General features: G+C 40.3%; 3 protein-coding genes across 3 annotated transcripts; 1 reads left to right on the forward strand and 2 right to left on the reverse strand.

Annotated features, from left to right (window-relative positions):
* Positions 1-8,011: 8,011 nt before the first annotated feature.
* LOC308159974 (uncharacterized protein) lies at positions 8,012-14,348 on the forward strand. Its single transcript, XM_080533811.1, has 8 exons — positions 8,012-8,150; positions 8,424-8,462; positions 8,558-8,878; positions 9,732-10,040; positions 10,245-10,559; positions 10,798-10,947; positions 11,053-11,116; positions 13,501-14,348. Exons 1-7 carry the CDS (start codon positions 8,117-8,119, stop codon positions 11,088-11,090), a joined length of 1,206 nt encoding a protein of 401 aa, XP_080389937.1. The 5' UTR covers positions 8,012-8,116; the 3' UTR covers positions 11,091-11,116; positions 13,501-14,348.
* Positions 14,349-14,506: 158 nt separating this feature from the next.
* Positions 14,507-17,103, reverse strand: LOC308159920 (emerin). The gene is made up of 7 exons (XM_080533748.1): positions 16,935-17,103; positions 16,622-16,720; positions 16,515-16,549; positions 16,374-16,399; positions 15,952-16,005; positions 15,727-15,780; positions 14,507-15,646 (listed from the first exon to the last, which is right to left on the reverse strand). The coding sequence occupies exons 1-7, from the start codon at positions 17,014-17,016 to the stop codon at positions 15,424-15,426; spliced, it is 573 nt and encodes a 190-aa protein (XP_080389874.1). The 5' UTR covers positions 17,017-17,103; the 3' UTR covers positions 14,507-15,423.
* A 5,220-nt stretch (positions 17,104-22,323) lies between these two features.
* dnase1l1l (deoxyribonuclease I-like 1-like) lies at positions 22,324-24,244 on the reverse strand (the record flags this gene model as incomplete). Its single annotated transcript, XM_080534902.1, has 8 exons — positions 22,324-22,404; positions 22,502-22,598; positions 22,717-22,874; positions 23,181-23,293; positions 23,418-23,539; positions 23,672-23,758; positions 23,888-23,976; positions 24,101-24,244. 8 exons carry the CDS (start codon positions 24,242-24,244, stop codon positions 22,324-22,326), a joined length of 891 nt encoding a protein of 296 aa, XP_080391028.1.
* Positions 24,245-24,879: the final 635 nt, after the last annotated feature.

The raw sequence follows: 24,879 nt of genomic DNA on the forward strand, positions 1-24,879 counted from the left end.
CCCTGAAAAAGAGCCAAATTAGACCAGGCCGAATATGGGGAAGGTGACAAAAAAGCCCATAACTTGAGAATGATCACTCCTTTCCTCTTCAGATTTGCTGAGGTATGAACCAGGTGGTTGTCCTACATCACCAAATAGTCAGACAACTATTTACCTAAATAAATACTGAATTATAGTCCTGTAAACTTAGCTTTAGTTTAGACGGAAATTGTACTTTTTGGTGACAGGAACATAGGACTCCATCACTTTTCTCTCATTTATCAGAAAAACAGAAATCCCTGAAAAATATATCATTACTGAATTGTCTAGGGTGCTATTGAACAATAACCAGTAGTTGTATGGAAATATCTCATACAGTTCTATTGCAAATGAGATTTCTTTAGACATAGGCCTACCTCTTCTCTGATACAGTCAAATTCCGAATGGGGGATAAGTGGCATAATATAGCCTATAAGTTAAGAATGCTCACTCTGATGGTCATTATATTTGGAGAGGGAAATACCAGGTGGCTGAACTACATCACCAAATAGTCAGAATAAGAGTAACCCAATAAAATAAAGTGTATTAGTTCTAAATTGCAAGCCTCTAAAACATAGGTGTAAATAGTACAGATTTTATTAAAACTGGAACCTTAATTCAAAGTACAGTATAGAAATAATTTTGAAGCTTGACAGTGGAACACTCTCTGCCACTCTGGTTTGAAAACTGTGTAGCCAACTGGGCAGCAGCAGCCATAACATTCTCCATCTCAGAGGGAGAGGGGCTGTGGATTGACAGTTCTGTTCAGATTATCACCAATCTAATGACAGATAACAGGTAACACATATGTCCAACTATGATATCAATATGTTGTTGAATATGTTGTTAGATTTGTGAGCTTTTAAACCATAGTGCAGGCATTCTGATCTAGGCAGAGGCTAGCAGAGCCCAGCTTACAAGGACTCAGAACCATACTAATCGTTGCTCAAGGACGAGATGATGAAGTTCATAAGAGACTATCGCCCCACTCAGATGACATACTGTCCTTCAAGGTCAAGGTTTCATATCACAGGTCATGTCGGGCCAGTTATTCAAGCACACATAACTATACGCCTACAACCAGTGATCAAGAACCACCCCAGGATCAGTAAAAGACTTAGACTGTCCAGAGACACTAGATTTGACATCCGTAGCTAGTGTTTCATTTGCAGCCAATGTTTCAATTGCAGCCAGAAAGTCACAAAGAGAGAAGGCCTGACCCCTATATGTACCGGTACAGGTGAAAGTACAAGGTCAAAGGTCCTCAACGCAGCCTCAGAGAGGTTTGATGAAATAATACATCACCGTATGCTGACCTATGAAGATCTTTTTGCCTATGATGCAAAGTATCACAGAAGTTGCCTAGGACACTATCTTTCAGAAAGGAACATTCTAGCAGCTAGAAACAAACATTTAACAGAAAAGAAGTTAAATGAACATGAAAGAGCTTTCATTGAGCTAACTGAAGAATTAACTAAGACAGTTTTTTCAAAGCATATGACTGTCACAACACTGAGTGCTGTAACTGAGAGCTATAAAGGAAAACTGAGTACAGCTACAGAACCAACAATGTATAAATCCTGGAAACTCAAAGAAAAGATGAACCAGCATTATGGGGATAAACTCATCTTCATTGAACGTCCTGGAAAATCTGATCTGATCTGTTCTGGTGTCATGACTGTTGGCCATGCAATGAGAGAAGCTTCTCTCCTCAGACAACAAGGCAGCACAAGCCATGCTCAACTCCACCTCTGAGGACATCTCCAGAGATGCATGGTTGGCAGCAGCTTGGAAGCAGGAGTGGGAGTCAGCCGGGCCCTCCCGAATCCACCGCTACATCTGGGACCCAGGAGATGGCGCCATTGGAGGAGACGACCTACCACGCCGGCAATGGACCACACTGAACCGTCTACGAACTGGTGTCGGTCGCTTTAAAACATCAATGAAGGCGTGGGGCCTGGCGGACAGTGCGGCATGCGAGTGCGGTGACCCAGAGCAGACCGCCGACCACATAATCACCATCTGCCCCTTATATAGACCACCCTCAGAAGCCAGCCTCTTCGACCTAGAACCAGAGATGCGGGCATGGCTACGATTTTGTGAACTGGTGTGTCAATGCAGGTGCATTTAAAAATGTGCAGACCTGTGATGAGGACCCAGCTCTGAAGAATAACACAAGTGTTATAACCTTTTGCCATGATCTAATTGCACAGTGCTGCAGCAGGCGTACACCTATCACACTAGGACTTGGGATTATGATCCATCATGAGTTTGGCAGCAAGGCCCTTATCAACAAGCTACACATGATGGGTCATTGTGTGTCGTATGATGAAGTGCGTCAATTTCTCACATCAGTAGCAGCAGATCAATTACAGAGAAGCAAATGTGTTTACATTCCAAATGGACTGACAAGAACCACAGAACATGGGATAATTGATGCAGCCATTGACAACTTTGACCAGAATGAAGAGACGCTGGATGGCAAAAATACAACAGATTCCATGGCAATTGTTGTATACAGAAGAGGTGATGTTGCCACAGCACACAACCCCATCCTCAGTAGGCAATGCACTCCACCGCCATGGCCTCTGTGCACGCTCAGCCCACAAGACTCCACTACAGAAAAAAAGACATGTTGAAGCTCGTTTAAGGTTTGCCAAACAACAGTTGGACAAGCCAGCCAACTACTAGGAGCATGTACCTTGGTCAGATGAGACCAAAATTGAACTTTTTGGCTGTCACACAGCACACCATGTTTGGAGGAGAAATGGCACTGCACATTACCTGAATAACACTATACCAACAGTTTAGAGGTGGAAGTATCATGGTGTGGGGCTGTTTCTTCTCTTGTGGTACTGGCAGACTTCATATCATTGAAGGAACAATGAATGGAGAGATTCTTGAGATGAACCTGCTGCCTTCCACCAGGATGGTTAGGATGAGACGTGGGTGGACCTTCCAGCAGGACAACGATCCAAAGCATACAGCAAAGGAAACTCGCAGTTGGTTTCAGAGAAAGAAAATCAACTTGTTAGAATGGCCCAGTCAATCACCTGACTTAAACCCAATTGAACAATTGAGCAAGAGGGCCCCCTGCAATCTTCAAGATTTAAAGACAATCTGTGTAGAGGAATGGGCCAAAATCACACCTGAATACTGTGGGCGATTAGTTACTTCATACAGAAAGCGAGTTGAAGTATTGAATTAATTTCAGTTAGTGTGTTAAATACTTTTTTCTTGTTTCATGCCACTTTATTACACATCACTTTATTTTCATATGGACTTTAATGTTTAGATTTTTTGTCTGGATTGTTTGAGTTAATACAAAAGTCTGGTGCATTTCACTTGAATAGGCTCATTGGAAATAAATTTAATGGACAAAATGTTGATTTCTATATACTTATTTCCCCCACTGTATAATCGGCTAATCACGTGGCAGTAACTCAATGCATTTAGGCATGTAGACATGGTCAAGACGATCTACTGAAGTTCAAACCAAGCATCAGAATGGGGAAGAAAGGTGATTTAGTGACTTTGAATGTGGCATGGTTGTTGTTGGTGCCAGGCAGGCTGGTTTAGGGGTAACAGAGAATGGTCAGAAAAAGAGAAGAATATCCAGTGAGCAGCAGTTCTCTGGGTGAAACTGACATGTTAATAGCAGAGGTCAGAGGAGAATGGCCAGACTGGTTCGAGCTGATAGAATGACAGAACAGTAACTCAAATGTTATTGAGTTGCATGTAGGCTGCAATGTTTGCAGGAAAAGCGCTATACAAATACAGTTATTATTATTATTATTATTGTTATTATTATTATTAAATAACCACGTGTTACAACCAAAGTATGCAGAAGAGCATCTCTGAACGCACAACATGTTGAACCTTGAAGCAGATGGGCTACAGCAGCAGAAGCCCACACCGGATGTCATTCCTGTCAGCTAAGAACAGGCCCATTGAACATGACAATGAGTTCACTATACTCAAGGCCTCTATAGTCATCATATCTCAATCCAATACCACCTAGCACCTTTGGGATGTGGTGGAACAGGTGATTTGCATCATGGATGTTTGCAGCAGTTGCGTGATGCTATAATGTCAATATGGACCAAAATCTCTGATTTGGAATGTTTCCAGCACCTTGAATCTACGCCACGAAGAATTAAGGCAGTTCTGAAGGCAAAAGGGGGTCCAACTCAGTACTAGCCAGATGTACCTAATGAAGTGGCCTGTGCGTGTACACACACACACACACACACACACACACACACACACACACACACACACACACACACACACACAGATACACATTCTCTACCGGTCGACAGTTTTAGAACAGCCACATTTTTCCAGTTTTTATAGAAATTTAGCTAAAATGCAAAAAAGCCATCAACAAATCACTCAATGTTGAATTATGTCCATCTTAATGCAAGGATAATATAGTTTATGTAATTTTGGAATTACATATATAGATTTTTCAAATATAATATATATAAAATGGTTTTGGATTCCCTGTCCTCTCCCCTATCCGGACACGTTTGAATTGTTATCCTAACCCACGGTAAACCGAAGTTATTAACCCGCAAAGGGCACCGTCTTTGCCCGTGAATAACACTGGCTATGGAGGTGGTACAATTACAATACTCCGTTGCTAACTCCACCATCGGTATACGGTCATTTTGAGCCCTGAACCACCACGCTGACACCCCGAGAAGTTATGCTTTTAACCGTAAACTCAATGAACCGGGAGTTCACCCGCTGCTGCAAGCGTATCTATAACGAACGCGGAGATTGAATGAGCCCCGCATCAGTCAGCCTTTCCGTAGAAATACATCGCTCCGTTATATATCTAACGTTACATGTTTAAGGCTGATCTGTGCATGATAGTGCTGCATTATGTTGATCTATTTATATCGATCTATTCTTGCCAATTCCTTATTACCAGTGGAAAGGAGGAAGACCAGTGGCGGCTGGCCGATAGAGGGCGCTGGGGCGCCGCCCCCACCTTCACTTCCTAGTTGCGATTTGTAAAAGTTTTTTTTTTAAATAAACATTGTTTATTCACAAAATGCGGCTGATATTCTGTCGGCGCCTATCAGCATTCATTAAAAATCCTCCAATACAATAAACATTTTTATCTGTGTGTGTGTGTGTAAAACTCACTGTTAAAATACATAGGGGGAGAACGCGGGGCGCCGGTCACTGCAAGTCTATGCCAGGACGAATACTTTTCGCTTACACGTGAGCTGTAGCAGCGCTCCAATTGGCTGTCTCTATTTCTTGGCCAGGGCGCATAAATGTGCGTCCTGAATCTCCGGTTGTATTGCAGACAATGCATTATGCTGAGGACTTCCGACTTCCGGTTTACTTCCGGGCTTCCGGAGTATTTTAAATGAACATTCGTAATGTCTGTCTCTGATGTTCATGGTCAATTAAATCAGCCTATTTTGTGCAACTAATAATGTTCCCGCTAATGGGTTAACCGAGCAGCCTCGCACCTAACGTGCAAGCACCTATCTTCGAACTATTCATAGCAATATGCGCGGGGCAAAAATAATCTATTGCCTCTAAAATCACCACGAACAGAACGACGGAGGTACGGGTAAACACAGCTCATGTTCTGTCATCAAAGGTAAGAGTTGGTTTTCTTTAACTCAGCTGATGCATTACCTTGCTGTTGTTGTTTACCGAATGCTCCATCTGACTGTCACACTGTGATTGTACTTGTGTAAACAGTAACACAGACGGGGTGAATTTCATGAATGAAAGTGAAAGTTCTGTCACAAAACGCCGTTACGTATCCTCACACATGTTTAAGTGGGTATTGCATGGGTAAAGTGAAATTACGTCTTTGTTTCGAGCGCCAGTGCGTGTTTTATGCGCGTGCACGCGGGAAAAAAATTGTGCACGTGAAAAAAAAATCAGAAGAGGACCCCCGCGCCACACTGCTGTGCCCCACCCAACATTTTTAGCACCAGCCGCCACTGAGGAAGACTAAAACACTTTGAATGGGATAGATAGGACTTTCCGTTCAATGGGGCATGATACTCGCAAGTTCATCTCGCTTTTCCCCCTGTTGATGTATTAAACAATCTAAGCAATCTAATCAGAGCAGTTGTTATTGTGTAATATTATTGATGGATGTGCCCTTTTTGATGGACAGCAGTGAGCGGATGACTTGATGTGAGCATGTATTTGACTAATGCCGATAGTCTTGCTCCGAAACCTGAGCTGTCTACAGCGGATTCAAACTACCGTAATTCATGAACTATATGCCCAATCAAAAAAATTCAAAGAGTTTCTGAAAGCAGAGAAGTTGCACTTTTTGAACAGTTGAACTTTCCCCCTGCTGATCTGTATAGCGGGGGGAATCTTATGACACTGTTATGACGCGTAACTCCGCCTACTATCTCCTGCTCCTCCCACTCATTCCTGGTCTGTTGTGTATGGTGGAAAACCAGAACTGTTCAAAAGCGTGCCGAAGCGTGCCGAAGCGAGCCGAGCCGAAGCGAGCCGCCGATAGTGGAAAAGCGCCAAAAAAGGTTCCTGCCCTCGAAGGGTAGCTAAAGAAGCGTGCCGTACCGCGCCGTGCTGATCCAGGCCGACAAATGGAAAAGCGCCAAAGAAGCAGGCCAGCCTGGGCTGACCCGGGTCAGCACCGTAGTGGAAAAGCACCATTACATAGGTATCGGATAGCATTAGCTCTGTATTTATCAGTTCAGAATTTATACAATTGCAATTGGCAACACCTTCAATTTATTTGCGCTGCTTTAATTCAGTCCAGTCGTCAATACATTTCGGCACTAGTCAACGTTTGATATAGTTTAGAGAAAGTATTGAGGGCTTGAGGCATTTAAATAATTAGGCTACAATACATCATATAAAATACAATATTACTCCCAATCAATTTATTTCTTATCAATGCTCCCAATAGAGACAATAAATACCTGATTCAGTCCCTAAACGTCTGTTATAGTGTGTCGTGTTGAAAGGTACAGTGCAAATTACGCTTTTAGTTTCACCTATGACTTTGTCAATGTTTATGCTGTGATTACGTCAGTTAATGTCATTTTATGTCACATCCCCCAACAAATTGGTACACTTATCAAAACATTTGGAAGGTAGCTTGCTATTTGTAAACAACTTGTAATACACAAACACATATCATGCTGATAAAACATCACTTTGATTGTGTTCGGAATAGCATACTAGCATACTACTCATACTATATATGACGTAGATTTTGAGTATGCAGTGCGTTCACACTGTACAGTATGCGAGATTTGAGTATGAGAGAATCGCATACTTATTATGAATTTAGTAGGTAGTATGCAGTATATACTCATTGAGTATGCTAGTATGCAGTATGCTAGTATACCATTCCGAACACAGCCAACGATTGAACTGCTGGAATAATATTTCCCAAGTCAAGTGACGTAAATGCGCCGCGCCGCGGACACGTGTGTCTCTCCAATAGTAAAAAAAACAAAAAACATCTTTAGTATTGCGTTCATCTAATACCTGGAAGTAATGTGTTTCTCGATTAGAAAGAATGCTGTAGTGATATGGTGGCATTACTGGCATATACATGGGATACAGTGATAACATTGATGCGGACCATCCCACGTCAATTGTTACTCCTTTTAACGTCAGGCTTTTCGTTAGTAGGCAGCCAGCTTACTGTAAGGTAGCTAACGTTTAGCACACAGTCAGTCTGGGGAACTTAGTTAGGGAAAAGACGTTACGACGAAGGGAAGAGTGGCTACTTTCATACATTTTTGTTTTACTGAAATGTGGAGGAGCAGTAACAGCCATGGATCTATTCTAGCTCACCGCCACGGATCACTGTAGCGTTCACTGAAGGAATTTAATTGACCACTGTCTGTGTGGTAATAGGGATACACGCCGGGTAGTATTGTTATTGTGGTAACGTGTTTGTTACTAAACTAGCATAGTGGTATTATTAGGAATCACAACACATTGTCCTAAGTAACCGTCATAGCGAGTGTATTTCAACCTCAGGAGTGATCAGCTCCCTCGAACACCGCATTGAGCTGCCGTCAGCGACCATCTCGTCTGGCGGTCAAATGGAACGTTGACAAAGATGCTGAAGATTCTCGTTGTCCTTTCAACGTTAGGTCAGTGTTCATGGTTTCGCTCTGTCACTAGAACACTAGATGTGATTTATTACATCTAGAGCTAAACATTTGAATGAATTTGTGTTATAAGCAAGTGACACTGACATGGAAACAACCTTGAGTCCATGGGTAACTAAAGCTCTGTAATCTGTAGTATTACCAATGGCTTCTTAACAATATTTCAATATTTCATGACAGATTATTTTTTTCACCCTCATATTAATCATGTTGCTACATATTTACTACTCTGATTTCTTTTGCTGTCCACCACAGGCTATGTTTTTGTTTTTAGGGATGGAGTTGATGCAAATGGTGAGCTATTCAGAATACTGTATACTTAACCAAATCATTGGTGAACACCTTGGCTACAAAACTTGTAATATTTATGAAATTCTTCTTTTTCGTAGCAGATGATGGTGTGCCCATCCGACTAGTCAATGGTGGTAGTGAGTGTTCGGGTAGAGTTGAGATACTTCATAAAAACCAGTGGGGGACGGTTTGTGACCATGGCTGGGACATGAAGGAAGCTAACGTTGTGTGCCAGGAGGTAGGCTGTGGGTTGGCTGAGTTGGCCCATCGCGGTGCAGCATTCGGCCCAGGCAGTGGGGAGATCTGGCTGCGACATGTCCAGTGCTCAGGGGAAGAGCGGAGCCTGAGTCGCTGTTTCAGTATCCACCACAGTGATGCCACCTGCATTCATGAGAACGATGCAGGAGTTCAATGCTCAGGTGAGAGGCCCAGGAGTTCTGTTCCTACTTCCTAGCCACTGTAGCATTGTGTTGTTTTTTGATGGGAAAGATTTGTATCGATTTGTCTTCTAAGTCACCATACACAACAAAACAGTATACATTTAAAAGAGAGCCAGACATCCTGTCCTTCCCATATCTGCACCTGCTCAAAATACATGTGTGTTGATGGTTCTGGCCAGGTTGAATCTTATGATGCTCTCCACCAAGCTGTTGTAGATCCTCTCCAGAGTGTTGGCTGACACCAAAACCATTTAAACTTTCTTATTAAAAACAGGTCTGCCTGTTAAAAATACACTCTGCAATGTCTTTGCAGTTTTAATTCTCATCCATATGTTCCTAGATACTTACAACATTCTACAACCTGAGTAGTTTGATAATTGAGAGATTGATAATGAGAGAGTGGCAGAGGCATATGGACATTGGTGCCATTGAAAACATTGTTCTTTGATCTTATCGACATTCATATAAAGGGCACTTGCTTCACACCACTTCTGAAGATAGTCCCAACAAAGCCATATCATCAACATACTTAAATAGATGTACAGTAGGTCTATGGACACTCATCCATATATAAATATATATAAGTATAAATGGAAAACAACAAAGGTGACAACAACATAGCCCTGTAACACAAGTTTAATCAACTTTATTGATCACAGATGTTGTGTTTACATCAAAAACAGTGCAGACATACAAACACATACACATACATCAAAACAAATAATCTATGGTGTGATTGTATGCTGCTTTTTTCTTTTTAATAAGCGCAACATTATTTGTGAGATTGTGTGCATAATGTGTATGACTCATTTGTGTAACATGTTTCTCGCAGGTCCACTTTTGATGCCTACCCTTTCGCTGTTGTCCCCGCACACTGTGTTCTGGGCTGGGGAAGCCGTTCGTTTCAGTTGCACTGTTTTACTGGGGCATCGTCTCAACGACTTCCATCTGTACAAACGGGGTGTTGCCACCCCACTAGTGACTCAGAGGGTAGACTCCAGTCAGACCAGAGTGGAGCTGACTCTGTCTGATGTGGAGACATTCCACCAGGGCAGCTATAGCTGCCTGTACAGGATCAAGGGGAGCACACCCTCTCAGCTGCTAAGCTCCTCTCCTAGCAACTCTATCAACATCACTGTGGGTGAGTCTTGCATCCGTCCTACTCATCGTCCACTGCACTGTGGGTTCTAATCGAATCGATGTTTCATCCACTAGTAATGATTGCAGTAAAGGGTGTAACATGCACTCATGCTAATGTTTAATCACCTTGGTATTGAAATGTTGATTGATCTTGTAACTTGATTCAAATGGATTCCTTTCGTCATTCCTGTCACTCTCATCTCAGTGGAGCTTCACACCCCTCAGCACTGGTACAACACCTCCATCGAGGCCCCGGCAGGATCGGTGATCAAGGGCCACAGCTTCAACATCACCTGCTCCACACAGCAGCAGTACCCAGGGGGTTCCTTCCAGCTGCGCCTCATCCGCTCCAACGGCACGGTGCGCCAGTCCCTGCCTGCCCTCACTCCCTCCGTCACCTTTCCCTTTACCAACGCCCAGACCTCCAACGAGGGATACTACTACTGCTTGTACCGGGTGCAGCTTGGCGGACGCACCTTCATCTCACGGGAGAGCCAACCCCTGCCTATTTCCATCAGAGGTTAGGGAAACCGGAATCATAGGCATCACAAACCTCTGGGCTGCTCCTAGAGCGGTGTCATAAAAGTTGTTCACAAACATAACTGTTACTGTGGTTGACTGTTAACGGATATTGCACAGTTGGTCAAGAAACACATTAAATTAATGAACAGATGGAAAACGCATGTGTTAATAATGAAAATAAATCCTCCTTGTTTATTATTGGTTGTGATGATTGTTCATCTGTGTTATGTCCTCAGACCCGGACCCACTGTTAAGTCCTATGGTGATCAGCTGGTTGGTGTCTGCTTTGACCTTTGCTGTGGCCCTCGTGATCATCATTATCATCACTAGAGTGCTATGCAAGAAGGAAAAGAAACCCTCTGAGCTGGAGAGAGAGACCAGAACTTGTGAGTGCTTGTATTAACCCCCATGCTACTCCACTCTGAGATTAATTGGAAAAAATAAGAAATAATTATTTGTTTACATTCTTACATGTATGATTCAACCCACAGGTGTGGACAACACATATGTTGCCTTATCAATAAAATGATGGGGAGACATCAGTGATACCCAAAGGTATGGTACATCCATAAATTAGAAATATTCCTACTCATTTCTCTAATAAACATATTGTTTACCAGTACATGTGACCTTACAGTTGAAGTCGGAAGTTTGCGTACACCTAGGTTTTTTAACCATTCCACAGATTTCATGTTAACAAACTATAGTTTTGGCATGTCGGTTGCATGACACATGCAAGTATTTTTTCCCAACAATTGTTTACAGCCAGATTTTATCACTTATAATTAAGCAATATCACACGAGAGGGAGGCCTGCGGCCTCGTACCTACGACCGAATCACAGCCGTGCTGATATTCAGTATAACAGCACAACCTTGAGTGTGATATTGCTTTTAGTTCTAACAGTTCTACAGCGCCATTTATTCGTTTTTTTTGTAATCAATTATTTATTACAAAAGAGTACACATGAAAAACTCACAATTATAATATAATAATAATAATAATATAACACCAAACAAAATAAGTGTCTGTCCTGACTTTTTTTCTTTATCTTACCCCCCCCCCCCACTATAAACACACGAGTGCGCCATTTATTAGTTAACACTAATAAGCGACCACAGATTATGATCTTTTTGTTTATTTAATCATTTATTTTGGCTCCGCCAACAAAAAATTGTTAGTGAAATATGACTCGGTTGACAGTCGCTTTGGTGGCAAGTGTAAAGGCGATTCAGACGAGTTGACATCAGATAGTACATTGCTCATAACGACCGTTAATGTAGTCTAATTAATAGTAATTTAATAGAACACCTGTGCGGCGGAGTGATACATATAGTTAAAAGTCCCAGTGCTGTTATACTTTATATCGGCACTCATGGAATGCCTCTTGTCCAATCAAATTACTTGGTTGGAACTAACTGTTGTATGATTCACTATATCACAATTCCAGTGGGTCACAAGTTTACATACACGTTGACTGTGCCTTTAAACAGCTTGGAAAATTACAGAAAATGTTGTCATTTCTTTAGAATCTGATAATTGGCTAATTGACATAATTTGAGTCAATTGGAGGTGTACCTGTGGATGTATTTTAAGGCCTACCTTCAAACTCAGTGTAAATCAGAAGAAATCAAGTCTGGTTCATCCTAGGGAGCAATTTCCAAACGGCTGAACGACAAAATAACCAATGTAACAGTTTCAAAGCAATATATGACTGTGCATCAAGGACAACACAGGAGAATGGTGCTTACAACAGGCCTAACCCAAAACTCCAAGAATAACGCTGTCCCTCTCCTTAAATATAATTTCCAAGGTGTGAGATACATTACAATCTCAAAGGAATGGCCAGGGTGTAATTTCCTCAGCCAAATTACAATCGCAAAGGAATTGACAAATGGTGTGGATGTGACTTCTTCAGGGTGTCCACCAGGCTCATTCAACTGCAAATAGTTGTACATAATTGAAATCGACGCTGATGGCCAAAATCCCTCTATAGGACCACACAGCCTCATACCGATCAGGACGGAGACGCGTTCTGTCTCCTAGAGATTAAAATACTTAGGTGCGAAAAGTGCAAATCAATCACAGAACAATAGCAAAGGTCTGATGAACCAAACATTTAACTGTTTGGCCATAAAGACCAGTGTTATGTTTGGAGGAAAAAGGGGGGAGGCTTGCACGCCGAGGAACACCAACCCAACCATGAAGCACAGGGGTGGCAGCATCATGTTGTGGGGGTGCTTTGCTGCAGGAGGGACTGGAGCACTTCACAAAATAGATGGCATTATGAGGAAGGAAAATTGTGTGGATATATTGAAGCAACATCTCAAGACTTCAGCCAGAAACTTAGTCACAAATGTGCCTTCCAAATGGACAATGACCCCATGCATACTTCCAAAGTTGTGGCAAAATGGCACAATGGACAACAAAGTCAAGGTATTAGAGTGGCCATCACAAAGCCCTGACCTCAATCCAATAGAAAATGTGTGGGCAGAACTGAAACAGCATGTGTGTGCAAGGAGGCCTACACACCTGACTCAGTTAGGAATGGGCCAAAATTCCACCAACCTATTGTGGGAAGCTTGTGGAAGGCTACCTGAAGTGTTTGACCTAAGTTAAACAATTTAAAGGCAATGCTACCAAATACTAACTAAGTGTATGTACACTTCTGACCCACTAGGAATGTGATGAAAGAAATAAAAGCTGAAATAAATAATTTTCTCTACTATTATTCTGACATTTCACTCTCTTAAAATAAAGTAGTGATCCTAACTGACCTAAGACAGGGAATGTCTACTAGGATTAAATGTCGGGAATTGTGAAAAACTAATTTTAAATGTATTTGGCTACAGTGTATGTAAACTTCTGACTTCAATCTGAACCGTGCTCAACTAGTTTCAGTATTGCAGTGTTGCAATTCAAGTGTCTTGTGTGTTTCAGCTTTAAAGCAAGACCATCAGAAACCCTCACAGTGGATGTTTCTCTATCCCTCTGGGACTGGTCAGAACAAAGAGGGAGATGAAACTAAGTACCAAAGCACCACATGCCTCTTTCCCTCATCATGCAACTAGTAACAAGCAATTATAAATACTTAATTTGAAAAAGAGAAGAGCACTTATACATAGGATCATTTATGGGCAGTGCATAATATAATGCATACTGTAAACACTAACAACAAACAACTCTATAATACATTGGCCTTTTTGTACCAGTACCTCAGGTAAGCATTGGCTAACTGACAGGACTGGACATGATATTGAGCACTGTAATATAACACAAATGTAAAGTGTTAAAGTGAAAACCATTTAGTGATTGGCGACAACGGTGGATACTTGTTGGACTGAAGATTCACTCAGGCTTGGCGACTCTACCCAGATCGAGGGAGTGCCATACTGGTGTTAGAAAAGCTTGACTGTGAAATGTGTCATTCAGGGCTATTTGTGAATAAGTTATACAAACTAGGATTTAATTGTTAATTTGTTTTTTTTATTACAACACTGTTATAATACTGTTATGAGGCTCCCTTACATTAGGCTTCATGTATTCTTGCATCCAGATGATCTAATCCTGGAAAATTAGAGAAATGTTTTTAAGTGCCCTTGCTGTAGTTTGGATGTCTACTGTGTTTGGAGATCCAAAGTATGCCCTCTTTGTATTGGGAGCCTTATGGTGGGAAGGGTTTTTGTATATCACTGAGTTATGAATTATAACTGTCAAATGCACAGATATTGCTGTAATGAACATTCAGTATATGTAGCTCAGAACAAATTACTAATAAAAAGGAAAACCTGTACATGTTCTGCTAGCACATCAAGATGTTTCCATATAGTGTGTAGTACAAAATAAAACTGTTTGAGAATAGACCTGTTAATACAAATTCTTCTGATTGACTCTATCCAAATAAGTCTGTATTCAATAAGTTAGAAAAGGTTTTTGACGCTTGGTGCACAGCCCAGAGTTTTTAATACAAAAACATTTATTTTTAAATTGGAATGACAAAAAAATTGAATACAAAATGTGATTTTCTCTGGTGAAACAGGTATTCTGGAAATTCACAAGACATGTATTACTAATGTGAATAATAATACTGTGTGATCATAGTAAGAAGCAGTGGTATTCAGTGGAGATTTCAGGAATAACATGGGTATTACCAAAACCAGAACTCAATTAGATTTCCCAACAACTGAAGCATACAGTATTATAGATTATACACCATACATCTAAACAATAAAATCAAATACATTTTTTTCATAAATATTTCTGAAATAATTAATAGGTCCCTGCTAAGGCACTTAAATTACAACTAAACCTGGGTTTATTCCATCAACATCGCTAAAGGAAAATTCTGGCTTATTTCAAAATAACACCAGATTTTTGGATAAGTCTCGCGAAATGTATCAAAATAAGCCTGGATTTTCCTTTAGTGACGTTGATGGAATACCCCCCTGAAGTTGTTTCAATACCTGTGCGTTGAATTATAGGTCAAATAAGGTGCACCAAGCAGTGATTACAAATAATCGTAGTATTTCTGATTATGATCTTTGGACAACTCACTTAAAATCTGGTAAATTACTGTAACAGCGTGCATTCATGCAAATGATAAAGACAATCACCCATAATAGAAGCCTATTACGCAGGTGATGTTAATGAATGACAACAAGCGTGACAACAAACAAGACATACATGTAGTAATTATGAATTGGGAGGGAATTCTATGTATTGCTTTCGCTGGTAGTGCAGTATGGCAGATCCAGCACTTCTCTTAAACACAAGCAAGTGAAAATAATATTTAAAAATAACAATGGCATGAGCCAAAATACATTCATAAAATATTACAATGTCAATGACTGAATAAAAATAAGATCATTGCAGTCTTTTAAAAGGATTAGTCTCTGTTGACTCCATGTTGGTGAATACAATGTATAGAAACCCAGCCACAACCAGGAATACGAGAAACTGAACCCAAAGTGGAATCATTCTTGTAGAGCTTGTTTCTTCCTTTAGACCCTCTCTACTAGATTTCATGGGAATTGGTGTTGAGTGAGACACATTGCTGTAAGATGCCTGTGTGTTGTAGACATAAGGCCTGGAAAGAGTGACATTTGTTAGAAACATTACAACATTGTTGAACACAAATGCAACATGAAAAGTTCTGAACAGACTCACTCATCAACAAAATCTCTTCCGCTGTATTCTGGCTTCGACCTTGAATAGGGTCTCCTGCAAACGGAGAAAACAATCCCTATCAGTTCATTTTAAGATTCTCACCAATTGACCACAAATGATTACTTCACAGAGCAACAATGTATGCACTATGGAATTGTTCTAATAATAATAATAATAATAATAATAATAATAATAATAATTAGTTTAAGTTCTATGTGAACTTACTCATCAACAAAATCCCTGTCGGTGTACTCTGGTCTTGAGCTCATGTACGGTTTCCTGACAGGTGAGAGAAATAGTATAAATGAATTGATTTTACAACACTTTACATTAGGTTGCCTCTGTGTAATAACAACAACAACGTTTTAACATGTTACATACCGTAGTCATTAAGTAATTACATAGCATATGGAGTAGAGCAGTGTTAAACAAATGGAATAAGGAACTTCCACTTGTGTAATAACATAAACCACTCAACTGTATTACAATGCATTAAGGATTTACTATGTTAATAAAATGTTATGACTAATGTAATAATAGTTACTACACAGATATAGGGGCAACCGAATGTAAAGTGTGCATGACCCAAATCACCCAATGCAATAAATCCTGGGCTAAGGTTGTATTTCAAGAAGAGAAAAACGTACCCGTCCCCAGAAGGGTCATTTCTCAACTGAAAATGGGAGAAGGGGGAAAGCACCACTGAAGATAAGTCAGTCATTTCATTATCCTTATATACTGTAAATAACAGATATTCATTAAATAACCCAAGGGGTAGGTCTACTTACTGGTGTCCGGTGGGTAATATAGGTGACTTCTTCCTCTGAAAAGAAAGACATAATGTGAAACCTCATACTTCCCTTCCTATGAATGCTGGTTTCAAATGATCACTTACGTTCTTCTCTGTAGTACGTTTTGTCAGAGGATGGTTTAACGGTTTTGTTTTTAGCCATAGCCTCTCTCAACCTCTTCTCATACAAACTTCTTGTAGAGTCTGCAAGGTTTTAAAAAGCAGATTAGAAATACATTTTCTGACTAAATACCCCAATGCAATAATAATGCAATAGCCTATTCTTTGAAACGTATAGCCAATATTTATTTTTTGACAGCTTAATATAGGCTAGGCCTGATATGATACGACAACTCTACGTTGACATGTAAAAAAAAAATCAATGACAATGTTTGAATGTAGCTAGCTAACCACTTACCGACCACAGGCCCATGCTTAATTCCATATTCATCAAGCATCTCGCTAATTTCTTGGGCAGATTTAGTGCTCAGTGTCGACATGCTGTCGGCGAATTATCTCTGAAGTAATTTGACAAAAAAATAAATATCTATCTACAGTTACAAAGTATCAGAGTATCAGTTACAAAAGACAACAACACAGGCGCCGCCCACTAAAAACGTTAAATATTTCCGCTTCCTTTCTGCGACTTTCAATTCTCTCGTGACAGCGCCCTCCACGGGCCTAATGTTGCATCTCGAGGAATGAACTCTTCTGTCAAGAAGTGGTTGATGCAGAATCATGTGTACATTGTAGAAAAACATGGCAATTCGTGATAGTTGAAATAGAATCGGGATAATATAAACCCCTTTATTTTTGCATAACACAGGAATGTTTTGCTGCTTGGCTTTACATAGTGAAATATAGGCTAACTACATTAGAAATGTCTAACACTACCATAGGCCAATATACAAGTCTGGCATAGCCTAGTATTCATCAATCAAAACATACAATACTGTATTGGACAGTTTAAACATCTCTGCATTTCCCTGTCACCACCCATGGCTATTTTAAATCATAACTTTGTTCAAAGCTTAGTTTAAAAAAATAAATCATTAGCAAGTTGCAAAGAAAAACATTGCCTTCAACTTCTAACACTGTGAAATACTGTACGGTAACAGTCAAATTACTTTTTTTGCACAGGCACATTGACGATACAGGAAACATTTGGACCACATCAGTCAAGCCAATCCAGTCGGTCTGTTGCCCACCAAAACATCACCAGTCCCATCAGTGTCACCAGGCCCATCTTCAGAATGAGCTTCAGCATGCTCAGACACTACAGCAAGACAGTAGACGAGAGCCAGGATCAGTCAATTAATGACTTTTTTTAATTCAAAGGTCACAGTATTCTTTTAATTCTATGAAATGTTTTTTGGGATTATCAAGTGAAAATGTAGGTTGTGGGAATCATGGAGGCATATCCAATGCAATAGTGTGCCTGATGATGGAAATTATATAAATTAACCAATCATAAAGCAGTCACACTTAACATTAAATTGCCCCTATATCTGTATAGGAACTGTGATTAGTCTAGTAACAACATTGACTTAACATGCTGTTACAAAGTATATTGGTAATTGCTTTGTAATTGCATTTTGATGGAGTTGTGTTACTACACAAGTGGAATAAGGACTGTAAATAACAACTTGATATGCCATGTATTACGTTAATACAATGTTGCTATAATAATTACAGCATTACTATACAGGTATAGGGGCCAAGTGTAACCCATGACTGACTTAAGTCAGGAATGAGCATGTCGGTACTGGAATACATTTGTGTGGTCTGGGTTAATGACTTACCCAATCTCTGTTCCTGTGGCTCCTCAGTGTTTTGCTTTGATTCTTTAATTCTCCTGGTACCATCTGACTGTCTGGGAGATTAAGTGTTTCAGGCTCACTCTGCTCCTGAAGTAGACATGCACTGTTTCAAACACATTCTTCCATGTGAATGTTCCTGAAAACTACGAGAGAGAGAGAGAGAGAGAGAGAGAGAGAGAGAGAGAGAGAGAGAGAGAGAGAGAGAGAGAGAGAGAGAGAGAGAGAGAGAGAGAGAGAGAGAGAGAGAGAGAGAGAGAGAGAGAGAGAGAGAGAGAGAGAGAGAGAGAGAGAGAGAGAGAGAGAGAGAGAGAGAGAGAGAGAGAGAGAGAGAGAGAGAGAGAGAGAGAGAGAGAGAGAGAGAGAGAGAGAGAGAGAGAGTGTGTGTGTGTGTGTGTGTTATGGTAGCTGATGACAACACTCACTTCATGCCTCACTACAGAGTCCTCTTCCTCTTCCTCATCTGATGAGCTGTTGAACAAGTCCATGTTGCTGATGAGAGGAATAGACATAGGTAGTTGGATGTTAAAAATGTCACTACTTGTGAGGTAATCTGGGTCTGCATGCCATGTTCTATTGAAATTGATTTCCTGGTTGTTGTCTGCATATTTGTACTGTAGAAATTCCTTGTACCTGTTGTACCTGTGAATGACCTGAGACATGGGATCCATGCAAAACTGAACCCTAGGCTTCCTCTCTGAAAAAAAAGAGACTACCGTAGATTACATTGCAATGCAAGAAACAATAATAATAATAATAATAATAATAATAGAGTTATTATTGGGCCATGTACTGCAAACAAATGTGCCCCTTAGTTCAACAGATACTTTCAACACCTACCTTTTCCCATGCCATTTTCACCCTCTTCGTCATTGTAAAACATGAAGAATGCCTTGATTCTGACTTTTTCTTTTTCCCAGTTCCTCTCATCCTCTCCATCCTCAACATCAGCAAAATGTTTATCCTCCTCTGTGGTTTTGCACATCTCATACTTATCATCTGAAATGAAAGCACTAACCACATCACCCTCTCTGTCTGAGCTAACGTCCATGTGAATGTCGGTCTTAAACTTTCCAGAGCATTGGACTTCTCTAGGGAACCCCTCTCCTGAGGCTACCATCACATCCCAAAGCAAAGATTTGGTTTTATCAACTGCTGACATCAGCGTAGCTCCAGGTAAAAGTTCCTCATATGTTGTCATCCCTATATCTTCTGAGATGTCCAAGGCTGTTGGATCAGCCTCAGTGTGAAGTGTAAAAGCAAGTTCATTGGCGGTGATCTCTACAGAATGCAGGTCACCAACATCTTGCTTTGATAGGTGCCCTCCAACATCCTGGTGAAGTAGAGAATCTTCAGGCATTTTGTCTCTCTGAGGATCATTGTACATGTGCAGGGTTTTGCATTCTTCATTATGTTTCTCTGGATAATCCTCCTCACTTGAGTCATCACTGTCACCCTCTTGTTCACCCTCTTGTTCAATAATCGTCTCTATGATACTGGAATTTTGCTCAGCTTCCTCTCTTAGTGACATAGCCACTGTCACATTATCTATTTCACCTTCCTCTTCCTCTACTTGGCTGTCATCCTTAAAAAGCAAATACATATGTTCAACTCTTTCACCAATATCACACCGTTTCTTCCCCATCCTTCTGAATACCTCTCCTGTCATGCTCCCTGTCTTTACTCTGTCACCCCCTTCCCCAAAGACCAACCCCATAGCGTCTCTCTTCACAGAAATATCTATCCCTGTCCATCCTGTATCCTTCTCATCCTCTTCAACAATATGAGCTTTAATCTGTGCCATTTCTCTCTCTGGATAAACACTAGTTTCTGACTTAAAACTACCCTCAGGGAAACTAGGTGGTGTTTTGAATGTGTTATGCTCCACCTCCCTTCCATCACCATATTCACATAGAGAGAAGTTAGAGGGGTAATCTGCAAGGTTTTCGCCCGCCTCTTGGTGTTCATCCCCTAAGAAATCCCTAATTTTCTCATCAAGTTGCTCTACAACGTCAACAACAAGGTTCTGCAAATTCTGCATTGCTAAATGAGAACACTCAGGAAGAACTCCTAGAATGCTATATTCATCTTGTTCTTCATCTTCCTGGGGAAGATGCTGGAAGAGTAAATCCTCGTCCGGTCCCTCAACTCTCTGGTCTTCATTGGTAGAGCGAGTGAAGCACCCGTGGTTTGAGTCTGAAGAGTCCTCTTGGTTGCCGTCCTCCTTCTCACTCTCCACCTCAAAAATCCCCTCATGTACATCTTCGATCAGCCTACTGCCATGTTCAGAGCCACCCTCTAAATAGATATCATCATCATCATCAGTTTCACTTTGCTCATTGTTTCTGACTTGAGGGTTTTCGGACTCTTCTAGGGCCAAAGCTTGCCTCTCAGTTACGATCCCCTCTATGTTCTCTTGATCACCACCCCAGAGCTCGTCATCACAGTGAGCAACCACAGACCAATCCCCAGGGCAGCATAGGCGCTCTGTTCCTGTAGCTTCCTCTTGATCTTCTCCTAAGTCAATTTCCTCATCAGTGTTGTGTTCATCATCTTCATCTGTGGTACCTTCCCAATGTTGCTGTTCTTGGGTGTCAGTCATACTCATGTCAAAGCTCTCTGTTTTGGTAGCCCTATCTTGATCTTCTACTATGTCAATCTCCTCATCAGTGGCGTGTACATCATCTTCAGTCATACTCATGTCACATGTCTCCACAGATATACGATCAGACAAAGATATAGTTTGACTAGTCTCTTCTTGCTCAAGAGTGTCATCTTCCTCTGTTACCACTGATAACCTTCCACAAGAAGTGGCACCTTGAAGACACTCTTCAAAATGTAAAGGCTCAAAGTCTAACTCTCCTTCAGGGAAAGATGGTGTAGATGTGTCTAACAACATTACAGAAAAAAAAAGAATCATATGAGTGATGCAAATAACGCAACAACACATACACAATGACCTGAAATTAATTATTGTAATTACTGTACTTAGTGAGTTAACAATTTTATATCAACATGTTTCAAGATCATAATAAATATGCTTGCAGTATGAAAACAGTTCTAGTTTTAGGTTGACCTGGAATAGTGGGGATATAAATCATAAATACAAAATGGTTACGTTGCTGGTGCTGGTGTCAATAGCCATATGATTTGTGCTTACCTGAAAATGCATTTGCTAACAAATCAGCAAAGTTCTCTTCCATCTTCTCTAGGTAGGATATAAAAGGAGAAGTCAGTGCCTGTCAATGCATTTGTAATCCAGTTAACATGAGACAAGCTTACATAGACAGATAAACATGCAACATTTGAAATATCTTTGCTCTTGTGAGGTTTGACAGGAAGAGAGTGAGAAGTCTCACATCTGTTGTCACCTCAGCAAGCTTCCTGTCTAAATGGAGTTGCACACAAAGACACAAAAAAGACCAAACAAATGGAATAGTACAAAAGAGAAACACAGAATGGATGTATGGAAACGATTAGAAAGTCATAGAAAGTGGAAAGTGTTAAAAGGCCTGTAGTTATTGATAGGTAGTAACACATAAAGTATTACGTTTTTTTTTTTTGCCTTGCTGTGACTCACCCTGAGACCTACCATATAACCGATGAATAATCCAACCCCCAGCACTTAGATATTCACTTCCACTGTGTTTGTTTTTATCAAATGAGACCACATCCTGGCCTATATACTCTGAAGTCATGCTCCTTTTTATATGTGCTCATGAATGTCTCATGCCAATACATCTGGTACTGTATAGACCACAATACACTACAAAACACTGTAATATAGATAATAAAATGATTGTAGTTTATTAGTCTCTGAGCTGACAGAAAGATGGATGTATAATGCCATGATGATGGTATATCAATTACAGTATGAATTCAAAACAACCATAGTCATGACACAATTGTGCGATTCAAATACCTATCTAAGATAAAACAATTAAAAACATGATTGCAAGGATTGTCCATGGAGTTGGTTGTCCTGTGGGGTCAGAGTTCATGACGGAAGAGGTAGCGGTGGTTGGGCTTGAGGTCAACCTCTACCGGGAAGTGATCACTGACCTGCAAAGCCTAAACAAGCAATCAGAGGAAAGAGGACAGGTTGATATCTCTAACAATTAGAAATAATTTAACTTGATTTAAAATTATTTCATTCTCTTGAAGTTACCTCCTCCTCAGATAAATGGAACTTCTCTTTGAAGTTGAAGGGTTGAGCTGAGCCTGGAACTATTCCAGAAATAAGCTCTCGTCCATGGACAACAATCCTTACGTGGGATATACAGAGGGAAACATATCAGTTTTTTTAGTCCTTTTAGACCACACCAAACCAGCTCAAGTAGTCTAAATTAGTTTACATGCAAGTGTTGTACAGTAATCACTGACCTATCATAAGCACAGTGTGTTTTCTCACGGACAGTGGTGTCCTCCTCATCTCCTATCAACCAGCGGAATTTGGGGTCACTCCTCAAACGGACAGCCTTCCAGCCCTTAATGGTAATATAACTGCAAGCAGCATTGAGATCCCCCAAAATCACCACATTCTAGGCAGAAACAAAATAGGAAGTAAAAGTGGACCAAATGTTTACTCATGTCAGTTTCATTCATTGATTTATTGAGAAACACAGGTGCACACAAAGTCCCAGAAGACAACACAAGAAAGTGTAAAACACTTGTTTCCGCTGTGGTCCTCTTTGGAATAAAAACATGATAGACAAAAAACTAAGTGAAACTTCCTATAAAACAGTCACATATGGTAAATATTAATTTAAATTATAAATCTGAAAACCTTTCATAATGTTATGATATAGACCAGACAAACATGATGAAAATGTTTTGATTGCACCAACCTCAGTCTTCCACTTCTTGCAGATACCCTTGAAGACAGTGTAGAGTTCATCAATCTCTTTCATGGCTGTTTTGGGACAGGTATGCTGGCCGACCAGGACAAAATCCTTCACCACTGTAAGAGATGACACATGATAGACAGTATTTTGCAAAGACATGCATCACATTATTTAATTATTGACGCGTTCCTGTCCCCAATGTGCATGTTATTTTTCTAATATCATAGAAATGGCTCTCACGTGTAGTTGGTGAGTGAAATCGAACAATGAAGGGTTCTCGGGAGAAAACCTCAGTTACATTGGTCCTTTCTCCCTCTAGTTCAGGATATTGATATTGTTCTCTGACCTGCAGCACATCATTCCTAGTGATGATAAGACAGAAACAAGCAGGAATGTATAGTAAGTAACAGCACTGCTGTTGATGTTTATTCCGATTATTTTCTCAAATGTAACATCCTTCAATTACACAACACAATTCTAGTGGTTACCTATACCTGTAAATGTAGACATATTGCTCCTTGTAAGTTTTCTTCCCCAGTCTCTTACTCTCCACATAAGAGTACAAGTTGGATTTGTCAAACCTGATGGTGGCATGACAAAAAGAGTTCAGGTGAATCTGGATCTAGATCCGAAAGATGATAAGATTTCAACAGATTTGTATAAGCATTGCAGTTTCTTACCCCCATAAGGTACTCTATTACAGTATGTACCTGTTAAGACCCTTCACCAGTGCTGGTATGGCTTCGCCTTTGGAGTCTCGAACTTCCTGAATCAAACACAGGTCACAACGAGCAAGGATCTGAAGAAGAAAAAAGAAATCACCTTGGTTGCCACTGGCGCTCTAATACCATATGCCACTTTGATATGTACAGCAGATACAGTAGTTTGTCCCTCTTTATTATTGTCTTCACACTTCCACATACCTTAATTAAAATTCCCATAACCTTTTTGTTGTTGACTTTTGCCTCCCCAAAACTCTGAATATTGAAGGCACACATTTTCAGTGAAAGTGCAATGTTCCATAGGGAAAGTCCCACAAAACACATTAGAAGAACTGGCGGTCTCATACTGCAGTGGGTAGTGATTCTGTAAATAAAACAAAAAAACGTTTAATAATAAAATAAATAAAAATAAATAAACAAGGTTTTGTGCTGCTGCAACACAGTATCAAAATAAATTACAAAATAATGTGTAATATCTTGACATTCTATGAATATTTTTGGGTCTATAGCTACCATAAGTTTTAGACCCTCTCCTGATTAGTCTTAGATCAATTTTGATTAGAAAAAAGTCCCTTATTATGTTAATAATAATTGAGAACAGTCTCTTACCCTCAATGTCAGTTATCCAGGTAAATTGACCCTAGTCCAGTAGAGATCCATCTCATTAATGGTCTGTAGTCAATTTGGGAACATACAGGTAGCTAGGATGAAAAACAGGGTCTGTTTAGGGGATATGCTGTGTCAGTATTCAGTCAAAATGGAGCTCCATCTGGAAACGTTAAAAGACTGAGGACAGTGCACAATAGGCTGCAGCCTCCCAGCATTCAGAAACTTCTGCTATTGTCTCTAAGTTTGAGTGCTGTCAAACAATAGAGGGAGCCATATGATATTAGGACTATGATATACTAATTATATCTGGCTTATCCAGTTAAAATCAGTTGCTGTAAAATGTGCAGTGTTGATGATGTGTTTCTTTGTAC

The sequence above is a fragment of the Nansenia antarctica genome (genome assembly GCF_963989245.1).
Source record: "Nansenia antarctica genome assembly, chromosome: 6".
Taxonomy (NCBI): domain Eukaryota; kingdom Metazoa; phylum Chordata; class Actinopteri; order Argentiniformes; family Microstomatidae; genus Nansenia; species Nansenia antarctica.

Coding starts and splice junctions, on each gene's coding strand:
- LOC308159974 (XM_080533811.1), top strand. CDS start 8,117: ATGCTGAAGATTCTCGTTGTCCTTTCAACGTTAG. Junction 8,151..8,423: donor CGTTGTCCTTTCAACGTTAG/GTCAGTGTTCAT, acceptor TGTCCACCACAG/GCTATGTTTTTGTTTTTAGG. Junction 8,879..9,731: donor TGCAGGAGTTCAATGCTCAG/GTGAGAGGCCCA, acceptor TGTTTCTCGCAG/GTCCACTTTTGATGCCTACC.
- LOC308159920 (XM_080533748.1), bottom strand. CDS start 17,016: ATGTCGACACTGAGCACTAAATCTGCCCAAGAAATTAGCGAGATGCTT. Junction 16,550..16,621: donor AACGTACTACAGAGAAGAAC/GTAAGTGATCAT, acceptor CTTTCTTTTCAG/AGGAAGAAGTCACCTATATT. Junction 15,647..15,726: donor GGAAGAGATTTTGTTGATGA/GTGAGTCTGTTC, acceptor CACTCTTTCCAG/GCCTTATGTCTACAACACAC.